This window comes from Nycticebus coucang, chromosome 18, assembly GCF_027406575.1.
Source record: "Nycticebus coucang isolate mNycCou1 chromosome 18, mNycCou1.pri, whole genome shotgun sequence".
NCBI classification, from domain to species: domain Eukaryota; kingdom Metazoa; phylum Chordata; class Mammalia; order Primates; family Lorisidae; genus Nycticebus; species Nycticebus coucang.
In genome coordinates this window covers 19,672,238-19,690,827 of record NC_069797.1, presented here as the reverse complement: position 1 = coordinate 19,690,827, position 18,590 = coordinate 19,672,238, and the positions used below count along the sequence as shown (strand labels likewise).

The 18,590-nt window shown below is 41.7% G+C and overlaps 1 protein-coding gene across 1 annotated transcript in view; it reads right to left on the bottom strand.

Annotated features, from left to right (window-relative positions):
* Positions 1-18,590, bottom strand: part of STX8 (syntaxin 8) — a 284,840-nt gene that overhangs the window by 209,487 nt on the left and 56,763 nt on the right. Inside the window, exons 5-6 of the mRNA XM_053569193.1 lie at positions 18,168-18,292; positions 5,367-5,459 (exon numbers count right to left, since the gene is read on the bottom strand). Of these exons, the coding sequence (XP_053425168.1) occupies positions 5,367-5,459; positions 18,168-18,292 (218 nt within the window). The remainder of the gene's footprint in view (positions 1-5,366; positions 5,460-18,167; positions 18,293-18,590) is intronic.

The following is an 18,590-nucleotide window of genomic DNA, read 5'->3' as shown; positions in this document are numbered from 1 at the left end:
TGGGTTTGAACCCGCCACCTCCGGCATATGGGACCGGCGCCCAACTCCTTGAGCCACAGGCGCCGCCCACTTTCCTAAGCTTTCAATGTGAAAATTCAGCTGAGCTGCTCTAACAGACCCCGATAATGACAATACTCTCACATGTATGTGAAATCTTTGTTCATTTTGTGTCCTTGGAGGAGCACAGTTGTATTTTCTATTTTCTAGCTCTTACAAGGAGCACCCTAGTCTCCCTCAACCCCAGCACTGAAGCTATGGAGACAGTGTTCTTGTCATGCTGGTCCCAGGGCAGCACACGAAGCCGGCAGGAGACACCCTCCTGGGCCCGCTACACCCCACAATGCCGCTGAGGAAAACGTAGAGAGCAAAATCTCAAGAGTTCAGTGTCTTGGGCAATGGCAGAGTGGGAATGTGAAGTGCTTTTAGGCAAAAATGAGACAAATTCCCTTTGATAAAATAGCTCCATGTGTTAGCCAGTGTCTACGGTGGGGCAGAACTGCTTCCTCACGAGCAGTACTGTCTTTTCAAAAATGCCTAAACGTTTTCTTAACGTAGTGAACACTCATGTTCACTTTAGTTAGCTATAGTCATCCTGATTTCTGGAAAAATATGTAACATGTATGTTTCTGAAGCTGTATTCGTAACTCGACAAGTATCATCAATCACTGACTATTCACCACGTGAACCAGGCACCAGGAACTCAACAGTGAGTACAACAGAGGGTCTGTCCTCGAGGAACTTCTGGTGCAGTGGAGAAAATGGACAAATGCTATGCGGAGGGTTCTCAGGGAGCATCCAGGAGGGGAAGGGTCACTAGATGATGCCCAACCTGGGCGGAAGCTGAAAGACTGACTCGGATGAGCCAAGGTCAGACGTGTGCTGGGGCCGGGGTGGGGTGGGGGAGGAACAGGAACTGGCGGGAGGGGAGAGGTGCTCCAAGCAGCAGAAAAAGCTGGGCCCAGCATCTCAATGCAACTGACAACCTTGCTGTGGCCAGCAGGATCGGGGCGGGTAACTCCAGAGACCAGAAATGCAATGCGGAGATGACCGAGTGTAAGCTGGGCTTTATCAGGAAGGTGACGGGGGAGTCACTCAAAATTAAAAGTGTGACTAGGTCTGTGTTCTTAAAGGAACACTTTGATACAAGGCAGAGAAAGGATGCTAAGGAAGTAAGACACCAGGCAAGGCATCAGGACATTGTGGCGATAATGGTGGTAACCACTGGTGACAGGATGACTGGGGTCATAGGGATGAAGATATGTGGACGAATGCCTGTGACCCTGAGGAGGTATGACTGACAGAATGTGGTAACTCAGCACAGGTGACGAGGAAGGAGGGACCAGGCAGATGGAAGAGGCACTCCTGGGTAGGGGAGCAGAGGGCCAGGCTTCTGTACATGCATACACCTGTTCTGTTTTATAAATAAAAAAGGTTAACCAGAAGTGACTCTCAAAGGTTAAAAAATGCATGCTAGTTCTTGCTAAAAATCACAAAGAAGATAGAGAGTAACTCAGGAAGAAAAAATAAGAGACCGAAGGATTGATCTAGGAAGTCTAAATCTGACCAGTAAGAGTTGCAAAATGAGAACATGGAGAAAAACAGAAGGAAGGGTATTACAAGAGACTTTATCTGAACGGAATATCTAGATTGTAAGGAATGCTTAAGTGTCAAACACAATGAATGAAAATATATCTACATCAAGACATGCTGATAAAATTTCAAAACATCAGGGACAAACAGGTCCTAAAGTTTTGGGGGAGGGGTGAATAGGTCACTTACAAAGGATAAAGGATAATAGTGATGAAGGGCCTAAAAGGAAGGATACCATGGTGGCAATGGGTATAGAATGCACCAAGATCTTGGTTTCTAAACACACTTTCCCAGTAAAATGCACCAGAGATCCTTGAGAAAACAGCTGATTCCAGGGTTAGGACAGGGGAAAACGTGAGCCCAGACCATCCTCTTCTTCCATAAAACAATAAAGTGCTCATAGATTGACAGAAAAATCAAAAGGATTAGCCCCCTGGAGAAATTTCACCATCAGAAATAATCGTGCCCATGTGCCCACGCTGACAGCTTTGTTCCTGGTGCCACTTCACCCACTGGAATCAGGCTTCCATGGTTCTTTGTGGTGCTGATTTTAAGCCTCGGCCAATGACAAAATTAGGTCTCAAAACATCTACTCCCATCGAGTCAAGCCAATCCCATTCATTTTCTTGTTTTGGTGTTCTTTCTAAAAAGCTGTCTCTGAAAACATGTACTTATAAGAGCTTTTCAGGAAACCAGAACCACAACTCTTGGTCCTGGAGCAGCATCTGGGTGGTCTGCCACGAGCCCTTTGTGCCCACCCACCCATACGGTTCACCTTGAATTGAAGAGCACTGTCCCTGGCTGAGCAGCCCACGCCTCCCCTTACCTCCCCACCTCCGGAGTTTTCACTGAACTTCTGATGGTTTTGCTTGTTAGGCTTGGTCACTAGCATACGAACAGGGTAATTACAGGGGCTGGCCAGGCCCTTTTTAATTCTCCATGAGAAGACTGGAAACTGAATTCCGACACTGAAGATAATTCAACCCTTCAGCTTTGCGGTTATGTTCTAAGTACAATGTGTTTTGTTAGTAAGGTTTTGATACTTGATTCCAAGATGGCCTCACCTATTGTTTCTCTCATTTATTGAAGACCAAAGGAGTAATTTAGTAGGTCAGTAAAGCAGAGAGAAATCTACAACAAAAGTGGTATCCTTTTCCCACATCCCTGACTCCTTACAGGACCCTCAGATCACAATAAAAACCCAGATGAGGCTGTACCCTTATTCTTAACACCTATAGATATAACTGCCCTTTTTCCACTTTAACGAAAGGAGTAAAGATTGACTGTGGTCCTGGCAGGGACATACTTGTTTATCCACAGTCTCTCTCAGTTCCTGTGAAAGAAAATGGCTGACTCCGTCCCATCTCCAAGGAACAAATATGCACTTTAGAAAACCACCAGCATAGCTGCCCTCTCTCTGGGAGGCCACCGCAGAGAAAACCTAGCTTGCTTTGGCAACGCGTGGAAAAATACCTCCTGTTTGTCTGTGTACACATGTAGCCACGCAGGGCCGGAATGAAGATGAGGACTGCAGTGATGTGGAGGAAGAACCAAAGGATGGGGTGAGTGGTGACTGTGACGCTCGGTGTGAATATGTGACTATGCCCAGGCTCTGCGCATGATTTTTATCCATAATGAGAGCATATGGGAGGTGATATAAAGTGTAGTATTAAACATATGCTCTCAGCAAGTCTAACAAGGGCACTGGTTCTCAAATGAGGCAGCACACTGAAATCATCTGGGGAGCTCCTAAAAATACTGATCCTTGAGCCCCCTGGAGATTCTGGTTTGCCTGGTACAAAGTAATAATACTATGGTAGACCAGAATGATGCCCACACCCAAAGACATGGCAGTATCTACCCTCTAGACCTTGGAACCTGTGGGGAATATGTGGGGTTACATGGCAAAGGAGTATAAGGTTGCAGAAGAAATTAAGGCTGCTACTCAGCTGACCTTAAAACAGGGGATTACCTTGGATTGCATGGAGTAGGCCTAGTGTCAGCAGAGGGTCCTTGAATGTGGAAGTGGGGGGCAGCAGTTGGAGGTAGAAGTGAGGCCTTATGAGAAGGACTCAATCTACCCTTGGCTTTGGAGATGCAGAGAGGGGTCACAAGCAAAGGACTAAATTATCCTTTCTGAGCTCAAAGTATTAAGATAATAAAATGGAAGTCTTCTCCATTTGCTTTATGATAGATGATAAACAGGTGGAATTTATTTATTTATGACAGATAAACGGAATTGCACTGTGGGAACAATTAGGCTCATTCTTCCTAGGGAACAAGAAAAGAACTGCCTGATGTGTGATTCTGACAAGCTGGCCCTCATCCATTCCCAGGGCTTTGATGTTTGCTCATACAGGATGATAACTCTTCTTGAAAGCCATTCCATTGTGATGTTAACACACACTGAAAGCTAAAACCTTACAACCTTTTTTGTTGTTGTTGTTGTTGTTGTTGTTGCTGCAGTTTTTGGCCAGGGCTGGGTTTGAACCCGCCACCTCCGGCATATGGGGCCGGCACCCTACCCTGTTGAGCCATAGGTGCCACCCAACCTTACAACCTTTGATTTTTCTCTTCTTCCTGTCTTCCTCACAGAGGAAGCTGAAATAGTACAAAATCAGTCACCTTAGAATCAGAGAAGACCGGGGCTGGAATGTCGGTTCTGTCACTTGTAAACAATGAGGCAGCTTGGTGGCCCGCGCCTGTAACCTCAGCACTCTGGGAGGCTGAGGCGGGTGGATTGCTTGAGCTCAGGAGTTTGAGATCAACCTGAGCAAGAGTGAGACCCTGTCGCTACTAAAAATAGAAAAACTAGCTGAGCATTGTGGTGGACGTCTGTAGTCCCAGCTACTTGGGAGGCTGAGGCAAGAGGATCGCTTGAGTCCAAGAACTTTGTCTCTAACAAATGAGTGTGGCATTGCCTTTTGGACGGTGTATGGAGATTGAATGAAATGACACAGATGAAAGAGCTCAGCACGTACATGTGGGCTTTTCACACACGGCAGCCTCACTGAAACTGAGCCACTCTCATGCTGGTACACATCACCTCCACCTCATCTCCTCCTATCTCTTCTTTTTGGTGGGCTTGGGACGGTACCTCCAACTGTGGACCCCGTAAATCTCTAGGTGGACACGTCCAAACTGGACTCACACTGTCCATAACAGTAAAAAACCAGCAGTCCCTGGCACCCATCCTCTCCTCCCCATTCCTACCGCTACAACTCTGACTCAGGCTCTCATCTCCCACACCACACGCCGCCGGCACCACAGCCTCTCGGGAGGCCTCCATCGCTCTCCCCCCATCCATTCTGCTTGCAGTTTGCAAATTTATCTTTCTCCAATCATATCTGTCTAAAATCCTCAACAAAGATCTTCAAACACTGTCTTGCCCCACAGCCAGTATTTACGAGGGAAAAAGAGCAAATTCCAAGGTGCGGGGATTATGAGGCTGTGCAGCCTTAGTGTACGAAGTGCCCAGCAACTTCAGATCACTGCCACATAAAAGATGAGCTCTTGGGATGAACAGATCATAAAACAAAGTATTTTTTAAAGCAGCTACTGAGAACAAGAAATCTTTTACCAAATTTCTTTACCCAGTGTTTGATATCTATTCTCTAAATCTGCTATAACCTCCGTATTGCATTGAACTATTAAAATCCATTGACAGGAAGCCACATATAATATATGTGTTATATATTATAATAATTCAACAAATAGTCACGTCTTTAGTACTTATATTTGAATGCAAATTTGGTGCACCTCAGGCTTTTTCTTACCATTTTGTTCATCTAGTTCATTACCAATTTCCTGCCCCATTTGTTTTTGGCGACTTATGATAGAGGAAAGGGCATCGAGGCCTGCGTCCTGTTCTGAAAGAAAAAGAGAAGCAATTAAGTAAATAACAGAGGAAAACCATAGAAAGTCCATAAATACAGCCAGGCATGTATTCAATATATGATAAAAGTAACATTTTAAATCAGCCAGTAAAAGAGGGATACAACAGTTAACAATATTGGGAAAAAATAAAATTAAATACCTACCTCACACCCAATACTAAAATTATTCCTAGAAGAATTTTTAAATGTGAAAAATGAGCTAAGATTTGGCCACACAAACATTAAAGTTTTCTGCTACTCAATACATGTACAAATCAGTAAGACTTAATATCCCAATTTTTTTTTTTTTTTTGAGACAAAGCCTCAAGCTGTCGCCCTGGGTAGAGTGCTGTGGCATCACAGCTCACAGCAACCTCCAACTCCTGGGCTTAAGTGGTTCTCTTGCCTCAGCCTCCCAAGTAGCTGGGACCACAGGCGCCCGCCACAACGCCCGGCTATTTTTTTTTTTTTTTATTGCAGCCGTCATTGTTGTTTGGCGAGCCCGGGCTGGATTCGAACCTGCCAGCTCAGGTGTATGCGGCTGGTGCCTTAGCCGCTTGAGCCACAGGCACTGAGCCTAATATCCCAATTTTTAAAATAGGTGGAGGATACAGGAAATTCACAAAAAGTAAAAAAAAAAAAAAAATTAAAGCTTTGACATCACTACTATTTTAAAAATACAAATAAACGGGCGGCGCCTGTGGCTCAAAGGAGTAGGGCGCCGGCTCCATATGCCGGAGGTGGCGGGTTCAAACCCAGCCCCAGCCAAAAACTGCAAAAAAAAAAAAAACAAACAAAAACAAATAAAGGATATATATATATGTTTTGATTATCAAAAAAAAAAAAAATGCTGATACTGAAGGTTAACTAAAGTGTGAAGAATTAGAAGCTCCCAAGTCCTGTGTAATAGGAAAATAAGTTCAATTTACTAACTGAAATTTTTCTCCAGTACGGACTGTGCTCACCATTGTATCTATCAATTCTAAGTCTAGGAACACGTGTAAGAAAACATCCAGATAGTATACAATGATACAGATACAAGAATATTCCCTGAAACATTTGTTTCTCATGCTGGGTATCAGGTGTGCCTTTCAGCTCCGAATTCACCCTTTTCGGCTGCTCTGAAAATGGACCTGAACCATTAAGTACTTTTCTTGCCAGGGTTTTTGCTTCCCAGCTCCAGCCTGCTCTCCTGACAGACTCCCCCAGTGCTTGCCGCTTCTGTGATGCCCAGCCCCTTCAATGCACAGGGGACAGCAACTTCTCCGAACACACCCCCTCTTTGAGCAGCTTTATAACATGTGCCTTCCCCACGATCAGCTTTCCCTGCACCCTAGAGGGCAAATCTTCAACAAAAGTTTTGCCAGCATAGCACCAGAGTGACTTCCAGGAAATCACTCTGAGAGACCCTCAGCTGAGCCCTCCCTTAGCACTCAGGTTGAGGGACTCCTCCCTGGATGCTCTAACTCAGCTTAACCGTTAGGGATTGCACCTGTCACCTGCTATTTCTTTTCTTTGGCGTTCTCTTTACTTCTTGCTAGTTAATCCCTGTTAACAATTCTTTAGTAGAATTGTAGTTTACAATTCTTTTTATTAAACTTTCCCTGTCAAATTTCTCTGTTTGGACCCAGAGAATTTCCCTATATTTGTAACAGGGAAGAACTGGCTACATGCCCAAACCCATACTATTTAAAAATATATAATATATCCATAAAGTAAAACATTAGATGGCCATTAAAAACACATTGTTCATGTATACCTTGACATTGAAAGAAGTTCATGATAGGCTATTAAGCAAAAAAGCAGGATACAAAATATATATCAGCATTTTTGTTTTAAAAGATTAAAATTTCAAAAAGTTTTATAGTAATACATTTTCAAGAGAAGAGTCTTTTGAACATTGAAAGAAAAAAATGAGTTAAACTCAAGTTACTCAAGATCCTTTCTTTAAAATTGGATGTATTTTTTAAAACGAGGCAGTCGTTTCTTTGTAAGTCTCTTCTTCCTCTCCTTTTAGGCACATCGGGAAAAACACTCCGAGGGGATCTCACGATTTTGTTCTGTTCCAGTGATGTGCCATGATCTGCCATGAATGTAACATTATGCCAGCTGCAGCTTTTGTTTACAGGTTTTATTTTGTTTTGTTTTTTTGAGACAGTCTCATTTTTTTGCCTTCAGTAGAATGTCCTGGCAACATAGCTCACAGCAACTTCAAACCCTTGGGCTCAGGCCATCCTCTTGCCTCAGCCTCCCCAATAGCTGGGACTACAGGTGTGTACCACCGTCTGGCTAATGTTTCTATTTTTAGTAGAGACAGGGTCTGGCTCTTGCTCAGGCTGTTCTCCAACTCCTGAGTTCAAGCAATCCACCCGCCTCAGCCTCCCAGAGTGCTAGCTTCCCAGGCTCGAGCCACCATGCCTGGCCCTACGGGTTTTTTTTTTTAATAACTGTCCCACATAAAGGAATATCTACAAAAGCAGAAGTCACAAGAGTCTTCTTACTCAAGGTCACATCAACATTTTCTTATATTTTTCCAAGTCTTTTAATGGAATTAAACCATTACACTTTAGCTCTTTAATTCATCTGGAATTTATTTAAACTAATAGTGTGAGGTAAGGACCCCTTAGTGACATTTTTTGACACTATGTACTCTTTTAAACTATACAAATGACCTGATGTCTCTGAGGATCACTTCCAGAGACCATTTTATAGTAAAATCACTTTATAATGAGGTCCTTTTGGTTTTCAATAACAACCTCTTGGATGGCCTCCAAGATAAATCTATCCACATAGTGCTGCTACAGGGTGACCAATGTTGCAGGAACATTCTAAATGCATCTGAAGAAGAATCTGTATGTAGGACTGAAGGTCAAGTGGCAACGTGAATTAAAACGCAGGACAATTTAAAAACAGGAAAGGATATTCCTCTAAGGTTTCCAATTAGGAAACGTCATTAAACTCCTGAAGTTCCTCTATCCGATAGAAACAGATGACGAATTTTAAAAACCCTATATTATACTCTTTTCTCTCGAATGTGACTCCTGGTCTCACTTAACAACCTGAAGGTCATCTTTCTCGTGTTTAGTAAGAGCTAAAAATTCTGCCCCACTCTAGTAATTTCTGTAAGTGCTGCGACAAACTTTCATTCCATACTCTGAAGACATAAAGATCCATATAATCAAGATGTTGTGTAGGAACAATCACATCAATGACCTGGGCTGCTCCAAGTTCCAAAGGAGCATTTCTAAGGGAGGTGGTGTGGCTATCTTTGAGAATTTATCTAAGTAAAATACCACCCACAAAAAAATATAAATAATCAAGAACCATAATAACATCATCATAATGAAAGTTCACTGTTATATGCCCTATTCTATCACATAACTCAAGTCATTATGATATCACAATAGAGCATATGTAATCATTCTTTCTATAATGGTATAAAATTTTTAAAAACAGATGATCATTGTGGCAGGTGGAATAATGCACCCTTCCTCCCCAAGACATCTGCAGCCTAATCCCTGGAATCTGTGACTATGTTACCTTACCTGACAAAAGGAATTCTGCAGATGTGATTAAGAAATCTGAGGTGGGAGATGATCCTGGATTATCTAGTGTAATCTAACTTATCAGTGTGATCATAAGTTCTGAAAAGCAGAGAAGCTTTCTCAGCTGCTGTCAGGAGGAGATGTGAAGAAAGGTCAGAGAGATGCGACTTGCTGGCTTTGAATATGGGAAGAAAGAAACCATGAGGGAGGGATATGGGCGTCTCCAGAGCTGGAAAACTCGAAGGAAAGAATTCTCCCCTGGAGCCTCCAGAAAGGAATCCATCCTTGTCAACATGTTGGTCTGAGCCCAGTGACTCCTGGGTTGAACTTCTCTGACCTAACCTAATTCGATCATTTTTGAAAAATCACTTTGGAGCAATTGTTTGGATATTTCCTACCTTTAGATATTCAGAAATGCCAAGTTTTTTTGAAATGGTGGGAAACTATAGGGCAAATACCTGTCTATTCAATGAAGAGACAGTAAAGAAAACAGAGTGAGTTTGACAAGGAACTTAAAAAGAAATTTAAGGAGCATATCGACTAATCGTGACATATGGACAATATTCAGATGTTGAACTGAACTATCCAAGAGAAAACATTACAGGATAATCAGGGAAAGTTAAACACTGGCTGGATGTTTCATTATATTAAGGAATTATTGTTAATTTCCTAAGGGAGATAACAGTGTTGTGCTTATAGTTTTTAAAAAAAACAGTACTTATCGGGGCAGCGCCTGTGGCTCAAGGAGTAGGGCGCCAGTCCCACATGCCGGAGGTGGCGAGTTCAAACCCAGCCCTGGCCAAAAACCAAAAAAAAAAAAAACCAACCAAACAAAAAAAAAACAGTACTTATCTTCCACAAACATATCTTAGAGATATATTCTGAAATATTCACCAATCAAGTGATAGGTCTGAAATTTGCTTCAAAAATCATCCAAGGGGTGAGGGATGGTAGGTGGACAGACAGAAAGATGACCTCAAACTGGCTGTGAGTTGACAACTGGGAAGCTGGAGAATGGGTAAAACAAAGTCATCATCTGACTCTCCACTCTCAAAGGTTTGATATTTTCTCTAGCAAAAAAAGTTTCTCTAGCAAAAAATGTTAATATTTTAATAAGTAAATAAAACAAAGGGATATTCTTAAGAGCTACAACCAGAGTCTCCTGACTGAGGACAAGACCAAGACCCCAAGGCTAAAACTGCATCATCTTTTCCTGTGTCTCTGACCCAGATCTGAGCCCAGTTGGTGAACAGAGCACCATGATGTTTAAATCAAGGACTTAAGACTCACAGCACTTGCTGTGTAACCCAATGAATGACTACAGAGGGCCTTCTAGGTTTGTAGAGGACAGACATACACTCTCTGCTAGACAGAAAGTATTCTGGCCCATACTGGAGAGCCCTCTGAGTTTAGGGAGTGAAAAAGTAGTTGAAATTGTGTTGTCCAGCGGCCAGAGAGAAGCCATGGGACTTCTCACATTTAACATAAAGGAGCTCTCCCTGGATAAGGGGAGGTATGAACAAGCAAGGAAAAGAGTAGGCCAAGCTAGACAAAGAAGTTAATCACTAAACGAGGGAGACGCCTAGAGCAAGTTCTAAGATTAGATGCTCTCAGTTTTGTTTCAGTTTTAAGATTTTAGGAAAACAATCTTTCTAGACCAGGTGACAGCTATAAGAAAAGGTATCTTCAAAGAAGCTGTCTGTGAAGTTATGATTGTAAGGATTCAAAGATTAGCTACTAAGATTTCCTAGTGTAAAATGGCGTCTGGCCAGCCACCTTCCCCGACCTCATTTCACATGAAAATATGTGGAGACCTAAGAGTACAGAAATCCAGAACTAAATGTACAACCTTCTGCTAGAATCTATAAAGAACATGTATAGAATAATAAGACTAAATGGAGCTAATTATGAAACTCCATCAACAGAGACCTCCTGGGTAAAAGTACAACAATTATTTCATACTTCCCCAAGGTTGGCTCCCCAACTCAGGGACAAGGGCCTATACTAACCAAAAAGTGACCTTCCCTTGTTCCAGCTCAGGGATTTGTGAGGCGATGGCATTATTGTCATCACCCCACTCATCTTTTTTTTTTTTTTTTTTTGTAGAGGCAGAGTCTCACTTTATCGCCCTGGGTAGAGGGCCGTGGCGTCACACAGCTCACAGCAACCTCCAACTCCTGGGCTTAGGCGATTCTCCTGCCTCAGCCTCCAGAGTAGCCACAACACCCAGTTATTTTTTTGTTGCAGTTTGGCCGGGGCTGAGCTTGAACCCACCACCCTCGGTATATGGGGCTGGCACCCTACCCACTGAGCCACAGGCGCCACCCACCCCACTCATCTTTTGCCTAATGCTCATTTACGTCTCAAATTACGGCTTAAGGAGCACCCAAGCCAAGCTTGGCTAACTGGTGGTGATGAGGCCTAGCTTCTAGGCTGGGCAAGGAAGATATTCATTGCCCCGAAGTCTATGTTCAACCAATGAATTGTTATTTTAGGATGATTTTCAAAGTATTTCTAAGGGTCAACTAAAGTGCAGAAAGGCTAACAGATTCCATGGGCAAGAGGAAGTTATAAATGACTTTTCATGGTTCTTTTCATTTTTTAAAATTAGTACAAGACCTGGCAATGAAGCAAAATCATAGCAGCCTCAGCACATCATCAAGATTCTTGAGGCAGAGAAAAGACTAATAAGGATTTTGTGTAAAGTTACGTCCATTTTCGTATTGATCCCTGAAAAACAGCTTGCTGGCAAAGCAAAGAGAAACACAGCGTTTCAAAACACAAAAGAGTGGGGGGAAATCTGCAGTGTGTGCTGGTGCTCCAGCCAAACCCCACCCAAACCCCACTGGCCAGAGGCCATCAAAGGGCGAGAATCTCAGTACGGACACTATTTTGGAGAGTCAGTGGTAAAGACTCCCAGGAACACCCTCTCATACTCAGCCTACAGCAGTCCATGAACGCAGCACCCTCTTAGTGACAAAGATACTTCTGCCTGGAATAGCTTTTGTTGGCAAAAAGCAACAAGGCCAGAAAACTCGGTAGCGTAGTATTTGCTATACTACTTTCCAGAACTGGGAATCCTGAAGAATCAGGTGCTGCAAATGAATGGTTATGCTATGTGTAAAGCCATGTTGCTTTGAATTAAAAAAAAAAAAAATTTTTTTTTTCGGTCTGGGGCTGGGTTTGAACCCGCCACCCCCGGTATAAGGGGCCAGTGCCCTACTCCTTGAGCTACAGGCGCAGCCCTGCTTTGAATTTTTTTACTTTCCTTCAAACAATGCTTATGGGTAAACTACATAAAATTGAAGATAAAAGAGTCAGTGTTTCATTTACTAGGTAACTGCACTGTGAAAAGAATACAAAATAGAATTATGCTGCTTCTGCTTCTGGCCAAGATAGACTAACAGGCACCAGATTTCCTTCTGTCCTGAAACAATGGGAGGGAACCCCCAAACAGGCTAAATATATAAAACAACAGTTTCAAGACACTGACATCAGCAGATAAAGGGCAGTGACCCCTGAACGATGGAATGAGACAAACTTTAGGACTGACCAAGATTGCTGCCTTGCAAGCACTCCCAGCTGTCAGCTGTCGTGTGTGGATGGGGAAACCCAAGCAGAGCCTGGCAGTCTTGAGTTGAAAAAAGGCCAAACAGGTCAAGGTGGCTAGAGTGTGCAGGGCATAGAACCAGTGAGGAGAGAGCTGCAGGGAGAGAACAAACTCTAGCTCTGCCCAGGGTCCACTCTGAGTCAAGCTGAGTGTTGCATATAAGGAAATCACCCAAGGCTGGGGAAAGAACCACTCCAAAGGGTAAAAGGAATGACCCTCTGAATTCAAACAGGGTATCCCATAGTTGCTATTCCCACCAACCATGTCACCTCATAGTTTGTAGGATACCAGACAGGGTACTCAGAATGGATTTGACTCAGTAATGGGCAAATTACCTCTAAAGTGGAGTCAGTAAACACTTTCTGTAAAGGGTCAGATAGTAAATATTTTAGATTTTGCAGTTCATGTGGTCCTTTGAACAGCTACTCAACTCTGCCATTGTAGCAGGAAGGCATCCGTAGGGAACAGGTAAGTGAAAGAACATGGCTGTGTGCCCATAAAACTTTCCTGATGAATACTCAACTTTGAACTTCATATAATTTTTACAAGTCACAAAATAGTCTTTTGATTATTTTTTCAACCATTTAAAAATAGAAAAGCCATGTTTAACTTGCAGACCACATAAGAACAGGTGGAGGATCAAATCTGGCCCACAGGTCATGGTTTGCTGACCCCTGCTCTAAAACAAACACCTCATTGGTCTGTCTCACAAAAGAGGATCCAGTAACTTAACTGCAACCTGTAGCAACTCTCAAGAATATTCCTACAAAGATGAAAATATTCAGTATCAAACTAAGAAAGATTTACAGTAATTAACATCAGAAGGTAGGATGTCTACTTTCACCATTAATATTCAACATTGTACTGGAAGTTGTAGCAAGTGCAATAGGGCAAGAAAAATAAAAAGCATCAAGACCAAAATGAGAAAGTCTTTTTTTCACAGGTGACATGATCATTTTGTGTAGAAAATCCTGCAGGCTCAACTAATAAGCTATTAAGACAAATTTATAAGTTTAGCAAGTTTGCATAAGATCGATATACAAAAATCAAGTGTATTTTTATATATAAACAATAATCAGAAATTAAAATATTTAAATGCCATTTAAAACAATGAAATACGAAGCATTTAGGGATAAATCTGATGAAAGATGTACAAGATATATGTAGTATAAACTAAAAAGCACTGCTACAAAAATTTTAAAAACTAAATAAATGGAGAGATCTATCATATTCATGAATTGGGAGACTGAATATTGTTAAGAGCTAATTTTCCCCAAATTAATCCAAAGACTCAATATAATCCCAATCAAAATTCCTGGAGGCTTTTTTGGTAAAAATTAAAAGCAGATTCTAAACTTCATACAGAAATACAAAAGCCTTAGAATATCCAATGAAAGTATGAAAAAGAACAAAGTTGGACCAGGCTAGGCACAGGGGCTCACACCTGTAAACCCAGCACTTTGAGAGACCATGGTGGGAGAACCAATTGAGGTGAGGAGTTCAAGACCAGCATGGGCAACATAGCAAAACCCTATCTCGGAAAAAAATATTTTCCAGGTATGGTGACATGTGCACACAGTTTCAGCTATCAGGAGGATTGCTTGAGTCCTGGAATTTGGGGCTGCAATGAGCTATGAGGCCACCTCTGAACTCCAACCTTGGCAACACAGCAAGACACTGTCTCAAAAAGAAAGAACAAAGTCAAATGACCTATACTATGCAACTTAAAGACCTGTCATAAAAATATAATGATCAGGGCGGCACCTGTGGCTCAGTGGGTAGGATGCCAGCTCCATATACCAAGGGTGGCGGGTTCAAACCCAGACTTGGCCAAACTGCAACAAAAAAAATAGCTGGGCATTCTGGCGGGTGCCTGTGGTCCCAGCTACTCAGGAGGCTGAGGCAACAGAATCGCCTAAGCCCAGGATTTGGAGGTTGCTGTGAGCTGTGACGCCATGGCACTCTACTGAGGGCAATAGAGTGAGACTCTGTCTCTAAAAATAATAATAATAATAATCAATACAATGCTGCATTGGTGTAAAGATTAACAAATAGACCAATGGAAAAAAGCCCATAGAGTCTAGAAATAGGCCCATACGTATATATGGGCACGTGATTTTTCACACAACTAGAGAAATTCAGTAAAGAATAGTCTTTTTGAAAATAATGCCAGACCAAATAGATATCCAAATGCGAAAAGTCAAATTTCCATCCCTACTTCACTATATATACAAAAAAATTCAAAGTGGCTCACAGATCGAATGTGAAGCCTAAAACTATAAAATTTCTAGGAAAAAAATAACAAAGCAGCAAATCTTGTGGCTGTAGGTTAGTCAATGACTTCTTAGATATAACCCAACCACAAACCATACAAGAAAAAAAATCAACTGGATTTTAAAATTAATAACTTCTACTCTTTGAAAGACAGAGTGAAGACAATGAAAAAAAGATAAACAGACTGGGAGAAAATATTCGTAAAACATATGTCTGACAAATGACATATAAAATATAAAAAAGACCTAAGTTCTTCCAACTTAATAAAAAACAACCAATTAAAAATGAGTAAACACTTTGAACAGACATTTTACCAAAGAAGATATACAACTGGCAAATAAGTATATGCGAAGACTTGCTAGAAAAATGCATACTATTAAAACTACAACGAAATATACCTGCACATCTATCAAAACGACTAAAAGAAAAACAACTGGCCATACCAAGTTTTGGTGAGGATGTGAAACAGCTAAAACACATGCTGCTGGTGTGGATATGAAATGACACAAACACTAAAAGATAAAAGGGAACCAGTGTCGGCAAGAAAGTGGGAAAAAAGGAACCTCGTACCCTACAGATGGGAAGGTAAACTGGTACAGCCATTATGAAAAATACAGCAGTTCCTCAAAAAATTAGAAATTACCGTAAGATCTAGCAATCCCCTTACTGGATATCGATCCAAAGAAAATGAAGTCACTATCTTGAAGAGACATCCGCACTCCCAGGTTTACTGCGGCCGAGGGATGGACTCAACCTCAGTGTCCATCATGGATTCAAAATGTGGTCAGCACAGCACAGGTAATGGAATACTACTTGGTCTTGAAGAAAATCCTATCACTTGCAACAACATGGAGGAACCGGGAAGACATTACATTAAGTGAAATAAGCCAGGCACAGAAAGACAAATGCTACACGATCTCTCTTACGCGTGGAACATGGAAATGTGAAACCCACACGTGTAGAAGCAGAGACAGGAACCTGGAGGCTGGGTGGTGGGCTGGGGCGGGGACTGAGGAGCTGCTGGTCCAAGGAGACAAAATTTCGGTTTGAAAGAGCAAGTTCAAGAGATCTCTTATACAACACGGTGACTACCCTGCTTTACTCTCTTTGGAGGTTTCCACTATTCTTACCACAAATTTTAATAGATATGCATGTGAGGTAATGGTATGCTAATTAGCTTGATTTACCTATTCTACAATACACACATATTGCAAAGCACCAAGCTGCACAACAGAAATATAGATTTTATTTGCCAATTAAAATTTACTGTAAAAAACATTCTTTTAAAGTTACATATATACCCACTATATGAACTCAGTCATTCCACTTGTAGGTTATTTACCTAAAGAAATAAATAAATAAAATTTTATGTCCAAAGACTAATACACAAACGCCAATAGCAGTTTGCATTTATTTCTGCCATAACTAAAAACAACCTAAATATTCATCAATAGGCAAATGGATACACAGACTGTGGTAAATTCATACAAAGGGAAACTATTCTTTTTTTTTTTTTTGGTAGAGACAGAGTCTCACTTTACCACCTTCGGTAGAGTGCCGTGACGTCACAGCACTCACAGCAACCTCTAGCTCTTGGGCTTCCGCGATTCTCCTGCCTCAGCCTCCCAAGCAGCTGGGACTACAGGCACCCGCCACAACGCCCGGCTATTTTTTTGTTGCAGTTTAGCCGGGGCTGGGTTTGAACCCGCCATCCTCGGCATATGGGGCCGGCGCCCTACTCACTGAGCCACAGGCGCTGCCCACAAAGGGAAACTATTCTACAGGACAGTGAAATGCTGATATACCCAATAATATAGATCAGCGGTTCTCTACCTTGGGTCACAACCCACAGGAACTGTATTAAAGGGCCGCAGCATTAGGAAGGTTGACAACCACTAATACAGATGAATCTTAAAATAATTATGCTTGGAGAAAGAAGCCAGACCGCTTCTCACCTAAAAAGAGTACATACTGTATGATTCTATTTATGTAAAATTATAGGGAATATAAATTTATAATGACAGAAAGCAGACCAGCAGTCGTCTAGGGATGAAGGGAGGAACAATAGGAAGAATTACAAAGAGGCATAAAGAAAACTTCTGGGAGTAATGATTATGTTTATTATTTTGATCATAGTGAGTGTTTCACGGGTGGATACGTATGTCAAAGCTCATCAAATTATGTATTTCAAATATGTGCTATTTATGATAATGCCAACTATTTCTCAATAAAGCTAGCTTTAAAAAGCAGAATTAGAAAGAATGGTGTATCCGTACATACTGACATGAAAAAATGTCCAACATACACTAAGGAAAAAGCAAACAGCATGAAATGACAGATCTGGAGAGAGCTAGTTTATGGCTATGTGTCTGCTGACCCTGTTTATATATCCAGTAAGTGTGGTTAGATTGAATGTACATACGTATACAAAAAGGTCTACAAAAAATACATATTAATCCATTTATAGTTTGAGATAGGAGAAGAAATATAGAGGGTTTTCATTTTAAACATCCCTATATTGTTTGACTTTTACGAAATAATCATGTATTACTTCTAAAATTTAAAAAAAGAAATAAGCCAAGCATGGTGGCTCACGCTTGTAATCTTAGCACTTTGAGAGGCTGAGGTGGGTGGATCGCATGAGCTCACAGGTTCAAGACCAGCCTGAGCCAGAGTGAGACCTCATCTCTAAAAATAGCCAGGCGGTGTGGCGGGTGCCTATAGTCCCAGCTACTTGGGAGGCTGAGGCAAGAGAATCACTTAAGTCCAAAAGTTTGAGGTTGCTGTGAGCTGTGATGCTACAGCACTTTACCAAAGGCTACAAAGTGAGACTCTGTCTCAAAAATAAATAAATAAATAAATAAAAGATAGAAGTAAAAAAAATTTAGGTTTAAAAGCCACTGGCCAAGATGAACTTGAACATAAAAGCCGAACTGACATATTTTATAGAAAAAAAAATACAAAACTAATCTTGTGTTTGAAGAATAATTCCCAGTTGTGCATCAAAACAAAGGCATGTGCAGCAAATTCACCTGCACAGATTCAGATCTGCTATCTTTCCTCCTGTCCAACAGATAATCACTACTTTCATGAGTTACTGAGATGGGTAACAGCAACTGTCTATTCATCAGGTTTCCTGAGGTACGAAAATACCAAGAGCTTTACAAGACCAACAATTTGAACTCTAATTTTCAATGAGGACAAGGAGTGTTCAAGGCAACAGTAACCATCTGGCAAGGCTTCCGAGCGCACACTCCTCAGAGTATTTGGTACCTTGGATAATTCTCTGCTGCTGTTGCCGGATTTCATCAAAACCCAAACCTCTGGTTTCCTCTGGCTCCTCAAAGAGCCAAGGGTTGGGTGCTCCTCGCTTAGCTTCTTCCTTCATCAGGCTGGACCTAAGAACAATATTAAATGCATTACATATCTCAGAAGATACAGCTGAGCTGCAAATTACTCCCACAAGGTCAGGGGTGGCCAGCCGTGTATGCTTTGAAAATTCAATTCAACCGCAATTTATTGCATCTTTAGTTTATGCCAGGAACTGGAAGTGCTCAAAGAGATAGAGGATGAATAAGACATAAGCCTGGTCCTCAGAGGATGACCGCCTGTTAAAGAGATGAGGGGAGGATGTAATATTCAGACTAATCCTCCAAGATATATCTGAGAAACACAAGCCCAAATGAAAGCAGACTT